The sequence below is a fragment of the Bombina bombina genome, chromosome 1, assembly GCF_027579735.1.
Source record: "Bombina bombina isolate aBomBom1 chromosome 1, aBomBom1.pri, whole genome shotgun sequence".
NCBI classification, from domain to species: domain Eukaryota; kingdom Metazoa; phylum Chordata; class Amphibia; order Anura; family Bombinatoridae; genus Bombina; species Bombina bombina.
This window is the reverse complement of record NC_069499.1, coordinates 267,710,613-267,730,994: the sequence shown is the minus strand read 5'-3', so window position 1 is coordinate 267,730,994 and position 20,382 is coordinate 267,710,613. Positions and strand designations below refer to the sequence as shown.

The window sequence follows — 20,382 nt, the reverse complement described above, 5'->3', positions numbered from 1 at the left end:
AAAATTGTTGTAATATTTTTCTAATGTTTGTAAATATTATTTTATTTTTTGTAACTTAGTTTATTTAATTGTAGTTATTTGTAGGTATTTTATTTAATTAATTTATTGATAGTGTAGTGTTAGGTTTAATTGTAACTTAGGTTAGGATTTATTTTACAGGTAATTTTGTAATTATTTTAACTAGGTAACTATTAAATAGTTCTTAACTATTTAATAGCTATTGTACCTGGTTAAAATAAATACAAAGTTGTCTGTAAAATAAATATTAATCCTAAAATAGCTACAATATAATTATAATTGATATTGTAGCTATATTAGGGTTTATTTTACAGGTAAGTATTTAGCTTTAAATAGGAATAATTTATTTAATAAGAGTTAATTTATTTCGTTAGAATAAAATTATATTTAACTTAGGGGGGGTGTTAGGGTTAGACTTAGCTTTAGGGGTTAAAAAATTTATTAGAGTAGCGGTGAGCTCCGATCGGCAGATTAGGGGTTAATACTTGAAGTTAGGTGTCGGCGATGTTAGGGAGGGCAGATTAGGGGTTAATACTATTTATTACAGGGTTATTGAGGCGGGAGTGAGGCGGATTAGGGGTTAATACATTTATTATAGTAGCGGTGCGGTCCGCTCGGCAGATTAGGGGTTAATAAGTGTAGGCAGGTGGAGGCAACGGTGAGGGGGGCAGATTAGGGGTTAATAAATATAATATAGGGGTCGGCGGTGTTAGGCGCAGCAGATTAGGGGTACATAGCTATAATGTAGGTGGCAGCGGTGTACGGAGCGGCAGATTAGGGGTTAATAATAATATGCAGGGGTCAGCGATAGCGGGGGTGGCAGATTAGGGGTTAATAAGTGTAGGCAGGTGGAGGCAACGGTGAGGGGGGCAGATTAGGGGTTAATAAATATAATATAGGGGTCGGCGGTGTTAGGCGCAGCAGATTAGGGGTACATAGCTATAATGTAGGTGGCAGCGGTGTACGGAGCGGCAGATTAGGGGTTAATAATAATATGCAGGGGTCAGCGATAGCGGGGGTGGCAGATTAGGGGTTAATAAATATAATATAGGGGTCGGCGGTGTTAGGGGCAGCAGATTAGGGGTTCATAGGGATAATGCAGGTGGCAGCGGCATGCGGTCGGGCCTCGGTTTAGGGGTACATAGGTAGTTTATGGGTGTTAGTGTACTTTAGAGCACAGTAGTTAAGAGCTTTATAAACCGGCGTTAGCCCAGAAAGCTCTTAACTACTGACTTTTTTCTGCGGCTGGAGTTTTGTCGTTAGAATTCTAACGCTCACTTTAGCCATGACTCTAAATACCGGCGTTAGAAAGATCCCATTGAAAAGATAGGATACGCAATTGACGTAAGGGGATCTGCGGTATGGAAAAGTCGCGGCTGGAAAGTGAGCGTTAGACCCTTTAATGACTGGCTCCAAATACCAGAGGGCGGTAAAAACCAGTGTTAGGAGCCTCTAACGCTGGTTTTGACGGCTACCGCCCAACTCTAAATCTAGCCGTTAGTGTTTAAACATTTTGTTCTATCTAAAAGAAAACCTTTTTTCATGGGAGTTGTTCCTGTCAGCCAGTGAGCAGTAGAGCCCTAGGATTTAGTAATACATAATCATCCACTTCCTTTCATTCACCTTACATTTAAACAGCTTTACTTAAAGGGACATAATACTCATATGCTAAATCACTTGAAACTGATGCAGTATAACTGTAAAAAGCTGACAGGAAAATATCACCTGAGCATCTCTATGTAAAAAAGGAAGATATTTTACATCACAATTTCCTCAGCTCAGCAGAGTAAGTTCTGTGTAAAAAGTTATACTCAGCTACTCCCAGCTGCAGGTAAAAAATAATGAAGAAATGAACAGCAGCCAATCAGCATCAGCAGTGCTGAGGTCATGAACTCTTACTGTGATCTCATGAGATTTGACTTAACTCTCATGAGATTTCATAGTAAGATTCCTTTACCCGATTGGTGAAATAATATGAGAGTGCACGATGCTCATCCCTTCAGATGTCCCAGGACAGACACACTAAAATGCTGCTTAGAAATCCTTTACAATGGGAGGTGGCTACTGAGGAACTTTTGAGGTAAAATATCTTTCTTTTTTACATAGAGATGTTCAGGTGATATTTTCTAATCAGCTTTTTACAGCTATACTGCATCACTTTAAAGTGTTTAAACATTTGGGTATTATGGCCCTTTAAAGTAAATATAAAACCTGCACGATTCAGATAGAGCATGTCATTTTAAGACACTTTTAAATTCACTTCTATTTCCAATTGTGCTTCGTTCTCTTGGTATCCCTTGTTGAAAAATAATACATATCCTACACTAGTGGGAGCTAGCAGCTGATAGGTGCCCGCACACATTTGTCTCTTGTGATTGGCTAACTAGAAGTGTTCATCTAGATACCAGTAGATTTAATTGCTTCTCTCTTACATAACTATAATATGGAGTAATATGTTCCTTTTTAGGCTAAAGCAGACTTATTATCACATATATTGCAATGTGCAACATAATATACTGTTGCTTTATGTATAAACACATACAATGAAACCACACACTGGAGACAGAAATACACTTTATGATAAGAACTCTGCTGCTGGGTTAGGAAAATGCTAACACAAATATATAAATATAAATAGGGTGACCATATTGCCGCTTTAAAAAGGGACACATGAAAAATACATGTGTCAGGGCTGTTTAAAGAAATGTTTTGTATAAGAACCCTGACATATGTATTTTTCATATGTGTCCCTTTTTAAAGCGGCAATATGGTCACCTTAAATATAAATCATTAGGAAAAAGGGATATTTTAGGTACTAAGCACCAAAATATGACTATAAATAAACCTAGTCTAGCAAAGGACAGCTTTTCTCATTTATCAGCTTCTATAGTGCCAGCTATTCTCTTGCCTTGAGGTCTATTTCTGTGCATTATAAATACATTTAATTGTCTGACAAATGACTTGCCCTGCTTTTCACTTCCTTGGAGACTGCAGGATATGGCAAGCAGTAGAGTGGGTGGTGGAGGTACTGCATGTGTGAGCGCAGTTTAAATCTTCTTTCAGTAAGTTAGTGATGTGTGTGTTTTGTGAGTCATAATCAAGGAGGAAATGTATCAATTGAACTATTCTCTTTTAACCCTATTTACAACTAATTATATTTCACAAAGTATTATGAAGAGCACAAAATCAGACACCAAGACATTAAAAGCTAAGCTATGTTTTACTAAATACAGCATTGCATGTAGTCAAATCTCTATGCCACTTTAAAACAATTATTTGGTCTAGGAATAAGAAATATTTATTTAAAATGTGTAGAAAACATTTGGTTGAATTAACCAACAATTCAGTAAGAAAAATCTCTACAATTTCTATTATCCTATAGAATGGATTAATTGAATGAATAAACTCCCATAGCATAATAAACAAACATGGAAACACAGACTGAGTCAAAACTCAGCCAATTTAATGCGGGTTTAAAGGGACATTCCAGCCAAAATTGGAACCCATATGAATTCATTTCAGTTTTGACTAGAAACATTTTTGCAATATACATGTATTAGCAAAAAATGCATCTAATAAAAGCTATAGCCGTTTCAAAAGTGTATTTAAAGGGACATGAAACCCCAAAAATGTCTTTCATGATTCAGATAGAGAATACAATTTTAAACAACTTTCTAATTTACTTCTATTATCTAATCTGTGTCATGCTCTTGGTATCATTTGTTGAAGGAGCAGCAATGCACTAATGGTTTCTAACTGAACACATGGGTAAGCCAATCACAATCAATATATATATGCAGCCACCAATCAACAGCTAGAACATAGATTCTCTGCTGCCCCTGAGCTTGCCTAGCTAAAGCTTTCAGCAAAGCATAACAAGAGAAGGAAGCAAATTAAATAATAGAAGTACATTGGAAAGTTGTTTAAAATTGTATTCTCTATCTGAATTATGAAAGAACATTTTTGGGTTTCATGTCCCTTTAAGTATTTAATGTCCCTTTAAGTTGACATATTTTTTTAAAAATGGTTTAAAAATGTAACCAAATCTACCAGTTTTGAAACAGTCAATTTGCTAAGGGAGCTCTTGAAACACCATCTCATTTGTTGCACTGAGCTAACAAAGCCCAGGTGGCAAAAAAGATAATAGGGTTATTTTTATGCACTTAAAGGGACTAGCATGGTTATATTAATACACTTTTTACCTTGTATCTAAGTCTCTTTAGAATGCCCCTTTATCTCAGTTCAGTGCTAACTCTAAAGTAAATCTACAGGAGTGAGCACAATGTCATCTATATGGCACACATGAACTAGCACTGTCTAGCTGTAAAAACTAGATAAGAGGAGGCCTTCAAGGGCTTAGAAATTAGCATATGAGCCTACCTAGGTTTACCTTTCAACAAAGAATACCAAGAGAACAAAACAAATTTGATGATAAAAGAAATTTGCAAAGTTGTTTCATAATTCAGATAGGGCAGACAATTTTAAAGTTTAATTGTCCCTTTAAAAAAATCAGAGCGTAACAATAATAGAAATAAATAAGTAAAAAGCTCTGCACTGCATAAAAACTAAAAACAATGTGCATTGTTGCATTGTTTTGTAGTGCTTAAACATATAAATGAGTTCCTGCACATAACAAGCAATTACTGCGCAGCATGTGAAAGGGTGAGTGTTCTGAATTCCCCCGAATGCACTAAAAGGGAGATGAACCCAAATTTTTCTTTCAAGATTCAGATATAGAGCATGTGATTTTAAACAACTTTTTAATTTACTTCTATTGTATCACTTGTTTTATTCTCCTGTAATGCTTTGTTGAAAAGGTAGGCTTAGGAGCTGGGAGCTAGCTAGCTAGCCTCTTGTCATTGGCTTACCAATGTCTCTAAAAAGCTCCCAATAATGCATTGCTGCTCCTTCAACAAAGTATACCAAGTGAATGAAGCAAATTGGAAAAGTTGTTTAAAATTTGTATTCTCTATCTGAATCAAGAAGGAACATTTTGGGGGTTTCAGGTATTTATAAGCCACCCTGGAAGGCTGGAAAAACTACAATTTTAAAATGACAGGAAAACAAAGTAAATAATGAAAGTGCTATACAAAGTGTTAAATTAAACCTTTTAGGGGAAAATACATTTTTAATTTAATTACTGTCCCTTTAAGCATCCCATGTTGCAAACAAAAAATGCACATTAATTCCCTTTTAATCTCAGGCTTGGTTTGCTGTATACGACATTACAGACTAATCACACGGTTCTGAATGCTACTCATTGGCAACCACACTACTAAATAATACATACAAATGACCAGAATATGAGTAATTTTACAGTCTTATCGTATGTAGTGTTGACATTTACATAAATGACTAAATACACTAAGGGTTCAAACGTAGATTTCAGTTCCCAAAGAATCATGACTCATTATTTGAAATTCTAGGATTGTGCTTCCAGATGAAGAGTCAGGAACACATACAACAAAAGGAATTCAAGAATGTCTGGGATATGCAAAAGGATATCTTGAGAATAAAATCTACACATTAAAGCACATTGTACACTAAAAAACATATTTTATTCTTACTTGATAAATTCCTTTCATGGTGAGAGTCCATGATTCCTTAAAGGGACAGTCTAGGCCAAAATAAACTTTCATGATTCAGATAGAGCATGTAATTTTAAACAATTTTCCAATTTACATTTATCACCAATTTTGCTTTGTTCTCTTGGTATTCTTAGTTGAAAGCTTAATCTAGGAGGTTAATATGCTAATTTCTTAGACCTTGAAGCCCACCTCTTTCAGAATGCATTTTAACAGTTTTTCACCACTAGAGGGTGTTAGTTCACATATTTCATATAGATAACACTGTGCTCGTGCACGTGAAGTAATCTGGGAGCAGGCACTGATTGGCTAGACTGCAAGTCTGTCAAAAGAACTGAAAAAAGGGGCAGTTTGCTGAGGCTTAGATACAAGATAATCACAGAGGTTAAAAGTATATTATTATAACTGTGTTGGTTATGCAAAACTGGGAAATGGGTAATAAAGGGATTATCTATCTTTTAAAACAATAAAAATTCTGGTGTAGACTGTCCCTTTAATGTTGGGAAATTATCACCTGGCCACCAGGAGGAAGTGAATACACCCTACACTAGACCTTTAACGGGATACTAAACTCAATTTTTTTTCTTTCATGATTCAGAACAATTTTAAGCAACTTTCTAATTTACAATTTTTCTTCGTTCTCTTGGTATCTTTATTTAAAAAGCAGGCAGTTAAAGTTTAGAAGTCAGACGATTTTAAGGTTCAGAACCCTGGATAGCACTTGCTTATTGGTGGCTACATTTAGCAAACCAATAAGCAAGCATAACCCAGGTTCTGAACAAAAAAAATGGGCCAGCGTCTAAGCTTTACCCTTCTGCTTTGTAAATGAAGATAGCAAGAGAACAAAGAAAAATTGATAATAGGAGTAAATTAGAAAGTTTCTTAAAATTGATGGTACAGGGGGAGTGGAAAAAGACATAACTTTTAAAATAAAAAAAAAAAAAATCTACTACTCATTTGAAGTTCAGACTAAGTGCTATTGCATTGTCTTGTTATCTTGCAGTTGTTGATTATGCAAATCTACTGTGTTGACTAGTCCTTTAATGAAAACATTTGGGTTTAGTATCCCTTTAAGTATCCCTCCTACTTTCCTGACCCTCACAGTATTACGTATAATGGACTCTCACCACCAAAAAGGAATTTATCAGGTCAGAATAAATTATGTTTTCTTTCTTAAGGTGGTGAGAGTCTACAAGTCCTTACTGTTGAGAACCAATAACCAAGCTGCGGAGTCCATGAAAAAAGACAGAAACCTATTTACCAGGGACCACAGCCTGAAGAACCTTCCTTCCAAAAGCTGCCACAAGTGGTAACATTTTGGGAAGGTATGCAAAGTTGCAGCCTTGAAAATTTGTGAAGCCTAATTTTTAAAAGCCCAAGAAGTAGATACAGAACACATTGAATGAGCTCCAATTAAGCCCTGTGAATCAAACTGATTAACCATAAAGCCAAGGAAACAGAAGTGGTCTTTTGACCCTTATGTTTACCTGAAAACAAACCAAATACGTTTGAGGACTGACACAATTCCTTAGTAGCCTGTAAATAGAATTTCAAAGCCTGACCACATCCAGATTATGTAGTAATCTCTCCTTAGATCATTTTGGACTAGGATATAAAGAATGTACTCTGAAGAAACAACCAAAAATTTGACAAGGTTCGTAAAACTGCCTCGTCTTAATGAATAACCAAATACGGTGACTTAAAAGAGAGAGCTGACAAATCATATACTCTCCTAGCTGATGAAATAGCTAACAGTTCTGAAATGTGACCCTTTAGAGTACTGCCCCTAAGAAAAAACAAAACAAAAAAAACATAGAAAAACAGTGCTGGGTTTAGTATGAGCAGAAATAAGATATTATTAAATGTTTAGTCATTTCATTCTGAGGGACGTGATTCGCATTGTAAAAGAAGATGATGTAGCTATCAACACCTTGGCATGACATCAAACCTTTATTTTTTTATCAGATTATGTATCTGTAAGTACAGTTAGAAGCATATAAATCAAACTGTATTAACATGCACATATTTACACATGAAGTGTTCTTGTGCCACTGGTTTCTGCTCTCGGAAATTGTTCTAACCTGTGGTCCATTTTCCGATACTTCTGCTTCTCCATCACTAGAAGTGGGGAACACTGTAAGGATAAAAGTATGATGTCACTACAAGTTAAAAACACAATCACAACTTATTCAAGAAACTGTGCACATCAATTCTAAAAGGTTCTCTCTTTTGAACATACATCTTTGTCAGACTTTCCTTGGTTTTTGTTTTTTTATTTTATTATTATTATGACCAATTCTTTTACATTATCATATAAAAAATACCATATTCTAATACTAAACATCCATGCAGAATATGAAATTATTAAATGCTAGAAATAATTCCCATTTAAAACAATCTAACAATATTATTAAAAACAGTGTACATATCAATAATATTACATTTTCCACTACATATATATATTTGTTTGAAATCTACTGGCAAGTTTACCTTCTGCATTGGCCACACCAAAACAGTTATAGTTTCTCAATATTTCACTAGTTTGTAAACAATTAACTCATAATATACTGCATTATGGATTTGCCATGTGCACTTAAATAATAAAAAAACTACGTAGCAAAGTTATAGCAAAGGCTATAATAAAGCATGATAGAGAGATACTAAACAGTGTAATGGAATTACATGTTTCAGAAAGATACTATGACAATGACGCCCATAACTATGCAGCAGCAAAAAGGTTGTAAATCTTCAGGATTGTAATTCTGTTAGATGTTGTTTCTACAAAAAACAAAATATCATTCCAGGGCATGAAAAAAAAAATCTTTCTAGGGTTATGGTGTTATTTATTTATTTCTATCCAGGACTGGATATAATTTGCAGTTTCTCCCCCCCACCCCCATAGTCTAAGAATCGCTTAGTTCGGTAGTTATGAGCTAACAAATAAAAATAATTATTAATGTATTTTACTACTAGGTTCCAAAATGGTGTTACTGTAGGCATGTCCATCAAAAGTGATAAAATGTACCTTTATCAACAGTCCCCTCCTACACACATTTTTACAGATCCCACATGGGATAGTTTGTGATTGGCTATAACGCTTGATCAGGAAAATACACACCTGTTAGAGGAGTTGCTGGGCTAGGGAAAGAAAAGTCTGTGTTGCTGAAGAATGTCCGTCTGGCTGAGCGTGTAGCCGTATGTGAACATGTAACCAAATTAACGTTTAAAAAACAAAGAGGAATGTCTGCCTGGCTAAGAGTTTTTGGCATGTCCATGAAAACACTGTGTACCTGGCATGTGTACCATGTGGTGCTCGGGAGGCTCGTACACCGTTAGGGTGACAGGGGTACATAGTTGTACAGAATAACTTTGATAAAATACATAATAAAAATATAATTTATGCTTACCTGATAAATTCATTTCTCCTGTAATGTAGTCAGTCCACGGGTCATCCATTACTTATGGGATTATATCTCCTCCCTAACAGGAAGTGCAAGAGGATCACCCAAGCAGAGCTGCTACACAGCTCCTCCCCTCTACGTCATATCCAGTCATTCGACCGAAACCATACGAGAAAGGAGAAACTATAGGGTGCAGTGGTGACTGGAGTTTAATTAAAATTTAGACCTGCCGTAAAAAACAGGGCAGGCCGTGGACTGACTACACTACAGGAGAAATGAATTTATCAGGTAAGCATAAATTATATTTTCTCCTGTTAAGTGTAGTCAGTCCACGGGTCATCCATTACTTATGGGATACCAATACCAAAGCTAAAAGTACACGGATGACGGGAGGGACAGGCAGGATCTTTTCACGGAAGGAACCACTGCCTGTTGAACCTTTCTCCCAAAACCAGCCTCCGAAGAAGCAAAAGTGTCAAATTTGTAAAATTTTGAAAAAGTGTGAAGTGAAGACCAAGTTGCAGCCTTGCAAATCTGTTCAACAGAGGCCTCATTCTTAAAGGCCCAAGTGGAAGCCACAGCTCTAGTAGAATGAGCTGTAATCCTTTCAGGAGGCTGCTGTCCAGCAGTCTCATAGGCTAAACGTATTATGCTACGAAGCCAAAAAGAGAGAGAGGTAGCCGAAGCTTTTTGACCTCTCCTCTGTCCAGAATAAACGACAAACAGGGAAGAAGTTTGACGAAAATCTTTAGTTGCCTGCAAATAAAATTTCAGGGCACGGACGACGTCCAGATTGTGCAAAAGTCGTTCCTTCTTTGAAGAAGGGTTAGGGCACAATGATGGAACAACAATCTCTTGATTGATATTCTTGTTAGTGACTACCTTAGGTAAGAACCCAGGTTTAGTACGCAGAACTACCTTGTCTGAATGAAAAATCAGATAAGGAGAATCACAATGTAAGGCCGATAACTCAGAGACTCTTCGAGCCGAGGAAATAGCCATTAAAAACAGAACTTTCCAAGATAACAGCTTGATATCGATGGAATGAAGGGGTTCAAACGGAACACCTTGCAGAACGTTAAGAACTAAGTTTAAGCTCCACGGCGGAGCAACAGTCTTAAACACAGGCTTAATCCTAGCCAAAGCCTGACAAAAGGCCTGAACGTCTGGAACTTCTGCCAGACGTTTGTGTAAAAGGATAGACAGAGCTGAAATCTGTCCCTTTAATGAACTAGCAGATAAACCCTTTTCTAAACCCTCTTGTAGAAAAGACAGTATCCTAGGAATCCTAACCTTACTCCATGAGTAACTCTTGGATTCGCACCAATATAAGTATTTACGCCATATTTTATGGTAAATGTTCCTGGTAACAGGTTTCCTAGCCTGTATTAAGGTATCAATCACTGACTCCGAGAATCCACGCTTTGATAGAATCAAGCGTTCAATCTCCATGCAGTCAGCCTCAGAGAAATTAGATTTGGATGTTTGAAAGGACCCTGAATCAGAAGGTCCTGTCTCAGAGGCAGAGACCATGGTGGACAGGACGACATGTCCACTAGATCTGCATACCAGGTCCTGCGTGGCCACGCAGGCGCTATTAGAATCACCGATGCTCTCTCCTGTTTGATCCTGGCAATCAATCGAGGAAGCATCGGGAAAGGTGGAAACACATAAGCCATGTTGAAGACCCAAGGTGCTGTCAGAGCATCTATCAGCACCGCTCCCGGGTCCCTGGACCTGGATCCGTAACAAGGAAGCTTGAGATCCAGATCTGGTTTGCCCCAATGATGAAGCAGTTGGGCAAACACCTCCGGATGAAGTTCCCACTCCCCCGGATGAAAGGTCTGGCGACTTAGAAAATCCGCCTCCCAGTTCTCCACGCCTGGGATGTGGATCGCTGACAGGTGGCAAGAGTGAGACTCTGCCCAGCGAATTATCTTTGAGACTTCCATCATCGCTAGGGAACTCCTTGTTCCTCCTTGATGGTTGATGTAAGCCACAGTCGTGATGTTGTCCGACTGAAACCTGATGAACCTCAGAGTTGCTAACTGAGGCCAAGCCAGAAGAGCATTGAAAATTGCTCTTAATTCCAGAATGTTTATTGGAAGGAGTCTCTCCTCCTGAGTCCATGATCCCTGAGCCTTCAGGGAATTCCAGACTGCGCCCCAACCTAGAAGGCTGGCGTCTGTTGTTACAATCGTCCAATCTGGCCTGCGGAAGGGCATCCCCTTGGACAGATGTGGCCGAGAAAGCCACCATAGAAGAGAATCTCTGGTCTCTTGATCCAGATTTAGCAGAGGGGACAAATCTGAGTAATCCCCATTCCACTGACTTAGCATGCACAATTGCAGCGGTCTGAAATGCAGGCGCTCAAATGGTACTATGTCCATTGCCGCTACCATTAAGCCGATTACTTCCATGCACTGAGCCACTGACGGGTGTTGAACGGAATGAAGGACACGGCAAGCATTTAGAAGTTTTGATAACCTGTCCTCCGTCAGGTAAATTTTCATTTCTACAGAATCTATAAGAGTCCCTAGAAAGGGAACTCTTGTGAGTGGCAATAGAGAACTCTTTTCTACGTTCACCTTCCACCCATGCGACCTTAGAAATGCCAGAACTAACTCTGTATGAGACTTGGCAGTTTGGAAACTTGACGCTTGTATCAGAATGTCGTCTAGGTACGGAGCTACCGCTATGCCTTGTGGTCTTAGTACCGCCAGAAGAGAGCCCAGAACCTTTGTAAAGATTCTTGGAGCCGTAGCTAACCTGAAGGGAAGAGCTACAAACTGGTAATGCCTGTTTAGGAAGGCAAATCTTAGATACCGGTAATGATCCTTGTGAATCGGTATGTGAAGGTAGGTATCCTTTAAATCCACTGTGGTCATGTACTGACCCTCTTGGATCATGGGTAAGATGGTTCGAATAGTTTCCATTTTGAACGATGGAACTCTTAGGAATTTGTTTAGGATCTTTAAGTCCAAGATTGGTCTGAAGGTTCCCTCTTTTTTGGGAACCACAAACAGATTTGAATAGAATCCTTGCCCGTGTTCCGACCGCGGAACTGGGTGGATCACTCCCATTAGTAAGAGGTCTTGTACACGGCATAGAAACGCCTCTTTCTTTATCTGGTTTGCTGATAACCTTGAAAGATGAAATCTCCCTTGTGGAGGAGAAGCTTTGAAGTCCAGAAGATATCCCTGAGATATGATCTCCAACGCCCAGGGATCCTGGACATCTCTTGCCCAAGCCTGGGCGAAGAGAGAAAGTCTGCCCCCCACTAGATCCGTTTCCGGATCGGGGGCTCTCACTTCATGCTGTCTTAGGGGCAGCAGCAGGTTTTCTGGCCTGCTTGCCCTTGTTCCAGGACTGGTTAGGTTTCCAGCCCTGTCTGTAGCGAGCAACAGTTCCTTCCTGTCTTGGGGCGGAGGAAGTTGATGCTGCTCCTGCCTTGAAGTTACGAAAGGCACGAAAATTAGACTGTTTAGCCTTTGGTTTGGCCCTGTCTTGAGGCAGGGCATGGCCCTTACCTCCAGTAATGTCAGCGATAATTTCTTTCAAGCCGGGCCCGAATAATGTCTGCCCTTTGAAAGGAATATTAAGCAATTTAGATTTAGAAGTCACATCCGCTGACCAGGATTTAAGCCACAGCGCTCTACGCGCTTGAATGGCGAATCCGGAGTTCTTAGCCGTAAGTTTGGTTAAGTGTACTACGGCATCAGAAATAAATGAATTAGCTAGCTTAAGGGCTTTAAGCTTGTTCATAATCTCATCCAATGGAGCTGTGCTAAGGGTCTCTTCCAGAGACTCAAACCAGAATGCCGCCGCAGCAGTGACAGGCGCGATGCATGCAAGGGGTTGTAATATAAAACCTTGCTGAACAAACATTTTCTTAAGGTAACCCTCTAACTTTTTATCCATTGGATCTGAAAAAGCACAGCTATCCTCCACTGGGATAGTGGTGCGCTTAGCCAGAGTAGAAACTGCTCCTTCCAACTTAGGGACCGTCTGCCATAGGTCCCGTGTGGTGGCGTCTATTGGAAACATTTTTCTAAATATAGGAGGGGGTGAAAAGGGCACACCGGGTCTATCCCACTCCTTGTTAACAATTTCTGTAAGCCTTTTAGGTATAGGAAAAACGTCAGTACACGCCGGTACCGCAAAATATTTATCCAGCCTACATACTTTCTCTGGAATTGCAACCGTGTTACAATCATTCAGAGCCGCTAATACCTCCCCTAGTAATACACGGAGGTTCTCAAGCTTAAATTTAAAATTTGAAATGTCTGAATCCAGTTTACTTGGATCAGATCCGTCACCCACAGAATGAAGCTCTCCGTCCTCATGTTCTGCAAATTGTGACGCAGTATCAGACATGGCTCTATTATTATCAGCGCACTCTGTTCTTACCCCAGAGTGATCGCGTTTACCTCTTAATTCTGGCAATTTAGATAGTACTTCAGTCATAACATTAGCCATGTCTTGCAAAGTGATTTGTATGGGCCGCCCTGATGTACTTGGCGCCACAATATCACGCACCTCCTGAGCGGGAGGCGAAGGTACTGACACGTGAGGAGAGTTAGTCGGCATAACTTCCCCCTCGTTGTCTGGTGATATTTTTTTAACATATAAAGTTTGACTTTTATTCAAAGTAACATCTATACATTGAGTGCACAAAATTCTATTGGGCTCCACATTGGCCTTTAAACATAATGAACAAACAGATTAATTTGTGTCAGACATGTTTAAACAGACTAGCAATAACACTAGCAAGCTTGGAAAAAAACTTTTAAATAAATTTACAAGCTATATAAAAAAACGCTACTGCGCTTTTAAGAAAACATAAAAATGTGACACAGTTGAATTAACAATGAACCAAATATGTTAAAACAACCAAATTTTAACAGAAAATGTATAGTTAGCAGAGGATTGCACCCACCAGAAAAGGATGATTAACCCCTTAATACCCAAAATGGATAACAGTTGAAATAATAAACGTTTTTAATCACAGTCAAAAACACTGTCACAGGTCTGCTGTGACTGATTACCTCCCTCAAAACTAGTTTTGGAGACCCCTGGGCTCTGTAGAGACGTCCTGGATCATGGAGGAAGAAATAGGAAGACTGTGACTAAATTTCTACTGCGCTGGGTGTACGAGCCTGCCCTGTACCACATATTGCACATGCCGGGTACACAGCACTCTCACAGACACGCCAAACGCGCACAGCGAGGCGAACATTCTTCAATAACACGGACCTCTAACAAGCGTGTATTTCCCTGATCAAGAATGCCTCCATTGTGCGTGTAATTGCACCTCCACCGGCGTTAAAGCCAATCCATGTGGGATCTTCAAAAATGCCTCCTGCACCCATACTTGAGGGAATAGATATTTTAATTTCAGTGCTGTAAGATAACATCTGGATAAAAACTTAATAGGGAGTATGAGATAGAGAGAGCATTTTACTGGTATTTCCATGTGGCAGTTTTCTTTTAAATGGTGGACTAGATCTTCCCATCTCTGCCCTATCTGTCTGTGTGTGGTGAGTTAGTGATGCAGTTAATGATACTGTAACCACGGTACATAGAATCCCTTTCTCAGTGATTCTAGTAACTGTTTGTAGATAAATTTGCCTGCTTCAAACAGATGGATTTGAAGAAATGCTGAATATTTTTATAAACATAATTAAATCCATAAAGTAGGAGTCATTGTGGAAGGCACTAGAAGCAATTAATAAAATTATCACAATTCTTGAACTGTTTGGGCAGCAGACATGCATAAAGTTTCTAAAATACAAAAAAAAAAAAAAAAAAAAAAAAAAAAAAAAAACAACAACAAAAAATAGCTGCACCATCCAAAATTAATAAAAGTAAAAATGATTTAATGCATCAGGATAACATGAAGCAACATTTTGGGACACAGCCCTTAATCATGTCCCTCAAGTGTCCTGAAACGTTGCTTCACTTGATCCTGATTAGGGCTGGGCGATTAACCGTATATGCAGATTTAAACTGCGATTAACCGCCACGATTTAAAAACCGATAAGAGTCCGCGGTTTTTATGGGGGGGGGGGCCTGGGGGGACATCACGTCACGACGATCGTGCCGTGTGAATACAATGGAAGAAGCCAGTCCCGGACCACCGGTAACTGAGCATATAGCTAGGCAGAGGAGCCGTGCACACACAGCAGTTAGAAGAGGCGGCACTGGGGGGCATAGAAGAGTGGAGACACGTGGTCAAGGTGGGTTGCTCACTCAGGCGACTGGAAGCAAGCAAGTAAGAAACTTGCACTACGGGCAGGATAAAGCAGCGATTTGACTGCACTGCCACTGTCTGCAGGGTTATAAAATCTAAAGTAAACAAGCTCTGGGGAGAGGGACGGAGGCTCTGTGGAAGTGAAAGCAGTCTGAATAACAGATGTGGCACTGCCCTGGCATGTATTTATATCTGGAGATTTATCCTATAAAAACAGTATTTATGCTTACCTGATAAATTTCTCTCTTGTGATGTATCGAGTCCACGGATTCATCCATACTTGTGGCATATTCTCCTTCCCAACAGGAAGTGGCAGAGAGAGCACCCACAGCAGAGCTGTCTATATAGCTCCTCCCTTAGCTCCACCCCACAGTCATTCGACCGAAGGCTAGGAAGAAAAAGGAGAAACTATAGGGTGCAGTGGTGACTGAAGTTTTTTAAAGAAAAACATAATTTATGCTTACCTGATAAATTTATTTCTCTTGTAGTGTATCCAGTCCACGGATCATCCATTACTTGTGGGATATTCTCCTTCCCAACAGGAAGTTGCAAGAGGATCACCCACAGCAGAGCTGCTATATAGCTCCTCCCCTAACTGCCATATCCAGTCATTCGACCGAAACAAACAGAGAAAGGAGAAACCATAGGGTGCAGTGGTGACTGTAGTTTAATTAAAATTTAGACCTGCCTTAAAATGACAGGACGGGCCGTGGACTGGATACACTACAAGAGAAATAAATTTATCAGGTAAGCATAAATTATGTTTTCTCTTGTTAAGTGTATCCAGTCCACGGATCATACATTACTTGTGGGATACCAATACCAAAGCTAAAGTACACGGATGATGGGAGGGACAAGGCAGGATTAAGCGGAAGGAACCACTGCCTGAAGAACCTCTCTCCCAAAAACAGCCTCCGAAGAAGCAAAAGTATCAAATTAAAAAGGTGTGAAGCGAAGACCAAGTCGCAGCCTTGCAAATCTGTTCAAAAGAGGCCTCATTTTTAAAGGCCCAGGAGGAAGTAGAATGAGCTGTAATCCTTTCAGGGGGCTGCTGGCCAGCAGTCTCATAGGCTAGGCGTATTATGCTACGAAGCCAAAAGGAAAGAGGTTGCCGAAGCTTTTTGACCTCTCCTCTGTCCAGAGTAAACGACAAACAGGGAAGATGTTTGACGAAAATCTTTAGTAGCTTGTAAGTAAAACTTCAAGGCACGGACTACGTCCAGATTATGTAAAAGACGTTCCTTCTTTGAAGAAGGATTAGGACACAATGATGGAACAACAATCTGTTGATTGATATTCTTGTTAGAAACCACCTAAGGTAAAAACCCAGGTTTGGTACGCAGAACTACCTTATCTGCATGAAAAATCAGATAAGGAGAATCACATTGTAAGGCAGATAGCTCAGAGACTCTCCGAGCCGAGGAAATAGCCATCAAAAACAGAACTTTCCAAGATAAAAGTTTAATATCAATGGAATGAAGGGGTTCAAACGGAACACCTTGAAGAACTTTAAGAACCAAGTTTAAGCTCCACGGGGGAGCAACAGGTTTAAACACAGGCTTAATTCTAACCAAAGCCTGGCAAAAAGCCTGGACGTCTGGAACCTCTGCCAGACGCTTGTGCAAAAGAATAGACAGAGCAGAAATCTGTCCCTTTAAGGAACTAGCTGATAATCCTTTGTCCAAACCCTCTTGGAGAAAGGACAATATCCTAGGAATCCGAACCTTACTCCATGAGTAATTCTTGGATTCACACCAATAAAGATATTTACTCCATATCTTGTGGTAGATTTTCCTGGTAACAGGATTTCATGCCTGTATTAAAGTATCAATGACTGACTCGGAGAAGCCACGCTTTGATAGAATCAAGCGTTCAATCTCCATGCAGTCAGTCTCAGAGAAATTATATTTGGATGATTGAAAGGACCTTGTATCAGAAAGTCCTGTCTTAGAGGCAGAGTCCATGGTGGAAAGGATGACATGTCCACTAGGTCTGCATACCAAGTCCTGCGTGGCCACACAGGCGCTATCAGAATCACAGATGCTCTCTCCTGTTTGATTTTGGCAATCAGTCGAGGGAGCAGAGGAAACGGTGGAAACACATAAGCCAGGTTGAAGAACCAAGGCGCTGCTAGAGCATCTATCAGCGTCGCTTCTGGGTCCCTATACCTGGATCCGTAACAAGGAAGCTTGGCGTTCTGGCGAGAAGCCATGAGATCCAACTCTGGTTTGCCCCAACGATGAATCAATTGAGCAAACACCTCCGGATGGAGTTCCCACTCCCCGGGTGAAAAGTCTGACGAATTAGAAAATCCGCCTCCCAGTTCTCCACGCCTGGGATATGGATTGAGACAGGTGGCAAGAGTGAGTCTCTGCCCAGCGAATTAGTTTTGAGACTTCTAACATCGCTAGGGAACTCCCGGTTCCCCCTTGATGGTTGATGTAAGCCACAGTCGTGATGTTGTCCGACTGAAATCTGATGAACCTCAGTGTTGCTAACTGAGGCCAAGCATTGAATATTGCTCTTAACTCCAGAATATTTATCGGAAGGAGTTTCTCCTCCTGAGTCCACGATCCCTGTGCCTTCAGGGAGTTCCAGACTGCACCCCAACCTAGAAGGCTGACATCTGTTGTTACAATTGTCCAATCTGGCCTGCGAAAGGTCATACCCTTGTACAGGTGGACCCGAGACAACCACCAGAGAAGAGAATCTCTGGTCTCTTGATCCAGATTTAGCAGAGGGGACAAATCTGTGTAATCCCCATTCCACTGACTTAACATGCATAATTGCAGCGGACTGAGATGTAGGCGCGCAAATGGCACTATGTCCATTGCCGCTACCATTAAGCCGATTACCTCCATACACTGAGCCACCGAAGGGCGCGGAAAGGAGTGAAGAATACGGCAAGCATTTAGAAGTTTTGATAACCTGGACTCCGTCAGTTGAATTTTCATTTCTACAGAATCTATAAGAGTCCCTAAGAAGGAGACTCTTGTGAGTGGGGATAGAGAACTCTTTTCCTCGTTCACTTTCCACCTGTGCGACCTCAGAAATGCCAGAACTATCTCTGTATGAGACTTGGCAATTTGAAAGCTTGACGCCTGTATCAGGATGTCATCTAGATACGGAGCCACCGCTATGCCTCGCGGTCTTAAAACCGCCAGAAGTGAGCCCAGAACCTTTGTAAAGATTCTCGGGGCTGTAGCCAACCCGAAGGGAAGAGCTACAAATTGGTAATGCCTGTCTAGAAAGGCAAACCTTAGGAACCGATGATGATCTTTGTGAATCGGTATGTGAAGGTAGGCATCCTTTAAGTCCACTGTGGTCATGTACTGACCCTCTTGGATCATGGGTAGGATGGTCCGAATAGTTTCCATTTTGAAAGATGGAACTCTGAGGAATCTGTTTAAGATCTTTAGATCCAAAATTGGTCTGAAGGTTCCCTCTTTTTTGGGAACCACAAACCGATTTGAATAAAAACCCTGTCCTTGTTCCGTCCGCGGAACTGGATGGATCACTCCCATTACTAGGAGGTCTTGCACACAGCGTAGGAATGCCTCTTTCTTTATCTGATTTGCAGATAACCTTGAAAGATGAAATCTCCCTTGTGGAGGGGAAGCTTTGAAGTCCAGAAGATATCCCTGAGATATGATCTCCAACGCCCAGGGATCCTGAACATCTCTTGCCCACGCCTGGGCGAAGAGATAAAGTCTGCCCCCTACTAGAGCCGTCGCCGGATAGGGGGCCGTTCCTTCATGCTGTCTTAGATGCAGCAGCAGGCTTTCTGGCCTGCTTGCCTTTGTTCCAGGACTGGTTAGGTTTCCAGGCCTGCTTAGATTGAGCAAAAGTTCCCTCTTGTTTTGAAGCAGAGGAAGTTGATGCTGCACCTGCCTTGAAATTTCGAAAGGCACGAAAATTAGACTGTTTGGCCTTTGCTTTGGCCCTGTCCTGAGGAAGGGTATGACCCTTACCTCCAGTAATGTCAGCAATAATTTCCTTCAAACCAGGCCCGAATAAGGTCTGCCCCTTGAAAGGAATGTTGAGTAATTTAGACTTCGAAGTCACGTCAGCTGACCAGGATTTAAGCCATAGCGCCCTGCGCGCCTGGATGGCGAATCCGGAATTCTTAGCCGTTAGTTTAGTCAAATGAACAATGGCATCAGAAACAAATGAGTTAGCTAGCTTAAGTGTTCTAAGCTTGTCAATAATTTTAGTCAATGGAGCTGTATGGATGGCCTCTTCCAGGGCCTCAAACCAGTATGCCTCCGCGGCCGTAACAGGCGCAATGCATGCAAGGGGCTGTAAAATAAAACCTTGTTGAATTAACATTTTCTTAAGGTAACCCTCCAATTTTTTATCCATTGGATCTGAAAAAGCACAACTGTCCTCAACCGGGATAGTGGTACGCTTTGCTAAAGTAGAAACTGCTCCCTCCACCTTAGGGACCGATAAGTCCCGTGTAGTGGCGTCTATTGGAAACATTTTTCTAAATATAGGAGGTGGGGAAAAGGGCACACCCGGTCTATCCCACTCCTTGCTAATAATTTCTGTAAGCCTTTTAGGTATAGGAAAAACATCAGTACACACCGGCACCGCATAGTATTTATCCAGCCTACACAATTTCTCTGGTACTGCAACTGTGTTACAGTCATTCAGAGCAGCTAATACCTCCCCAAGAAATACACGGAGGTTCTCAAGCTTAAATTTAAAATTAGAAATCTCTGAATCAGGTTTCCCCGAATCAGAGATGTCACCCACAGACTGAAGCTCTCCGTCCTCATGATCTGCATATTGTGACGCAGTATCAGACATGGCCCTTACAGCATCTGCGCGCTCTGTATTTCTCCTAACCCCAGAGCAATCGCGCTTGCCTCTTAATTCAGGCAACCTGGATAATACCTCTGACAGGGTATTATTCATGATTGCAGCCATGTCCTGCAAGGTAATCGCTATGGGCGTCCCTGATGTAATTGGCGCCATATTAGCGTGCATCCCCTGAGCGGGAGGCGAAGGGTCTGACACGTGGGGAGAGTTAGTCGGCATAACTTCCCCCTCGTCAGAATCCTCTGGTGACATTTCTTTTATAGTTAAAGACTGATCTTTACTGTTTAAGGTGAAATCAATA

General features: G+C 40.7%; 1 protein-coding gene across 2 annotated transcripts in view; it reads right to left on the bottom strand.

Moving 5' to 3' along the window:
• SPRED1 (sprouty related EVH1 domain containing 1) overlaps window positions 1–20,382 on the bottom strand; it is a 274,558-nt gene that overhangs the window by 19,886 nt on the left and 234,290 nt on the right. Inside the window, exon 4 of one of the 2 annotated variants that reach the window (XM_053697963.1) lies at window positions 7,634–7,737. In XM_053697963.1, the coding sequence (XP_053553938.1) occupies window positions 7,634–7,737 (104 nt within the window). The remainder of the gene's footprint in view (window positions 1–7,633; window positions 7,738–20,382) is intronic. The other variant, XM_053697964.1, reaches the window with a different exon arrangement.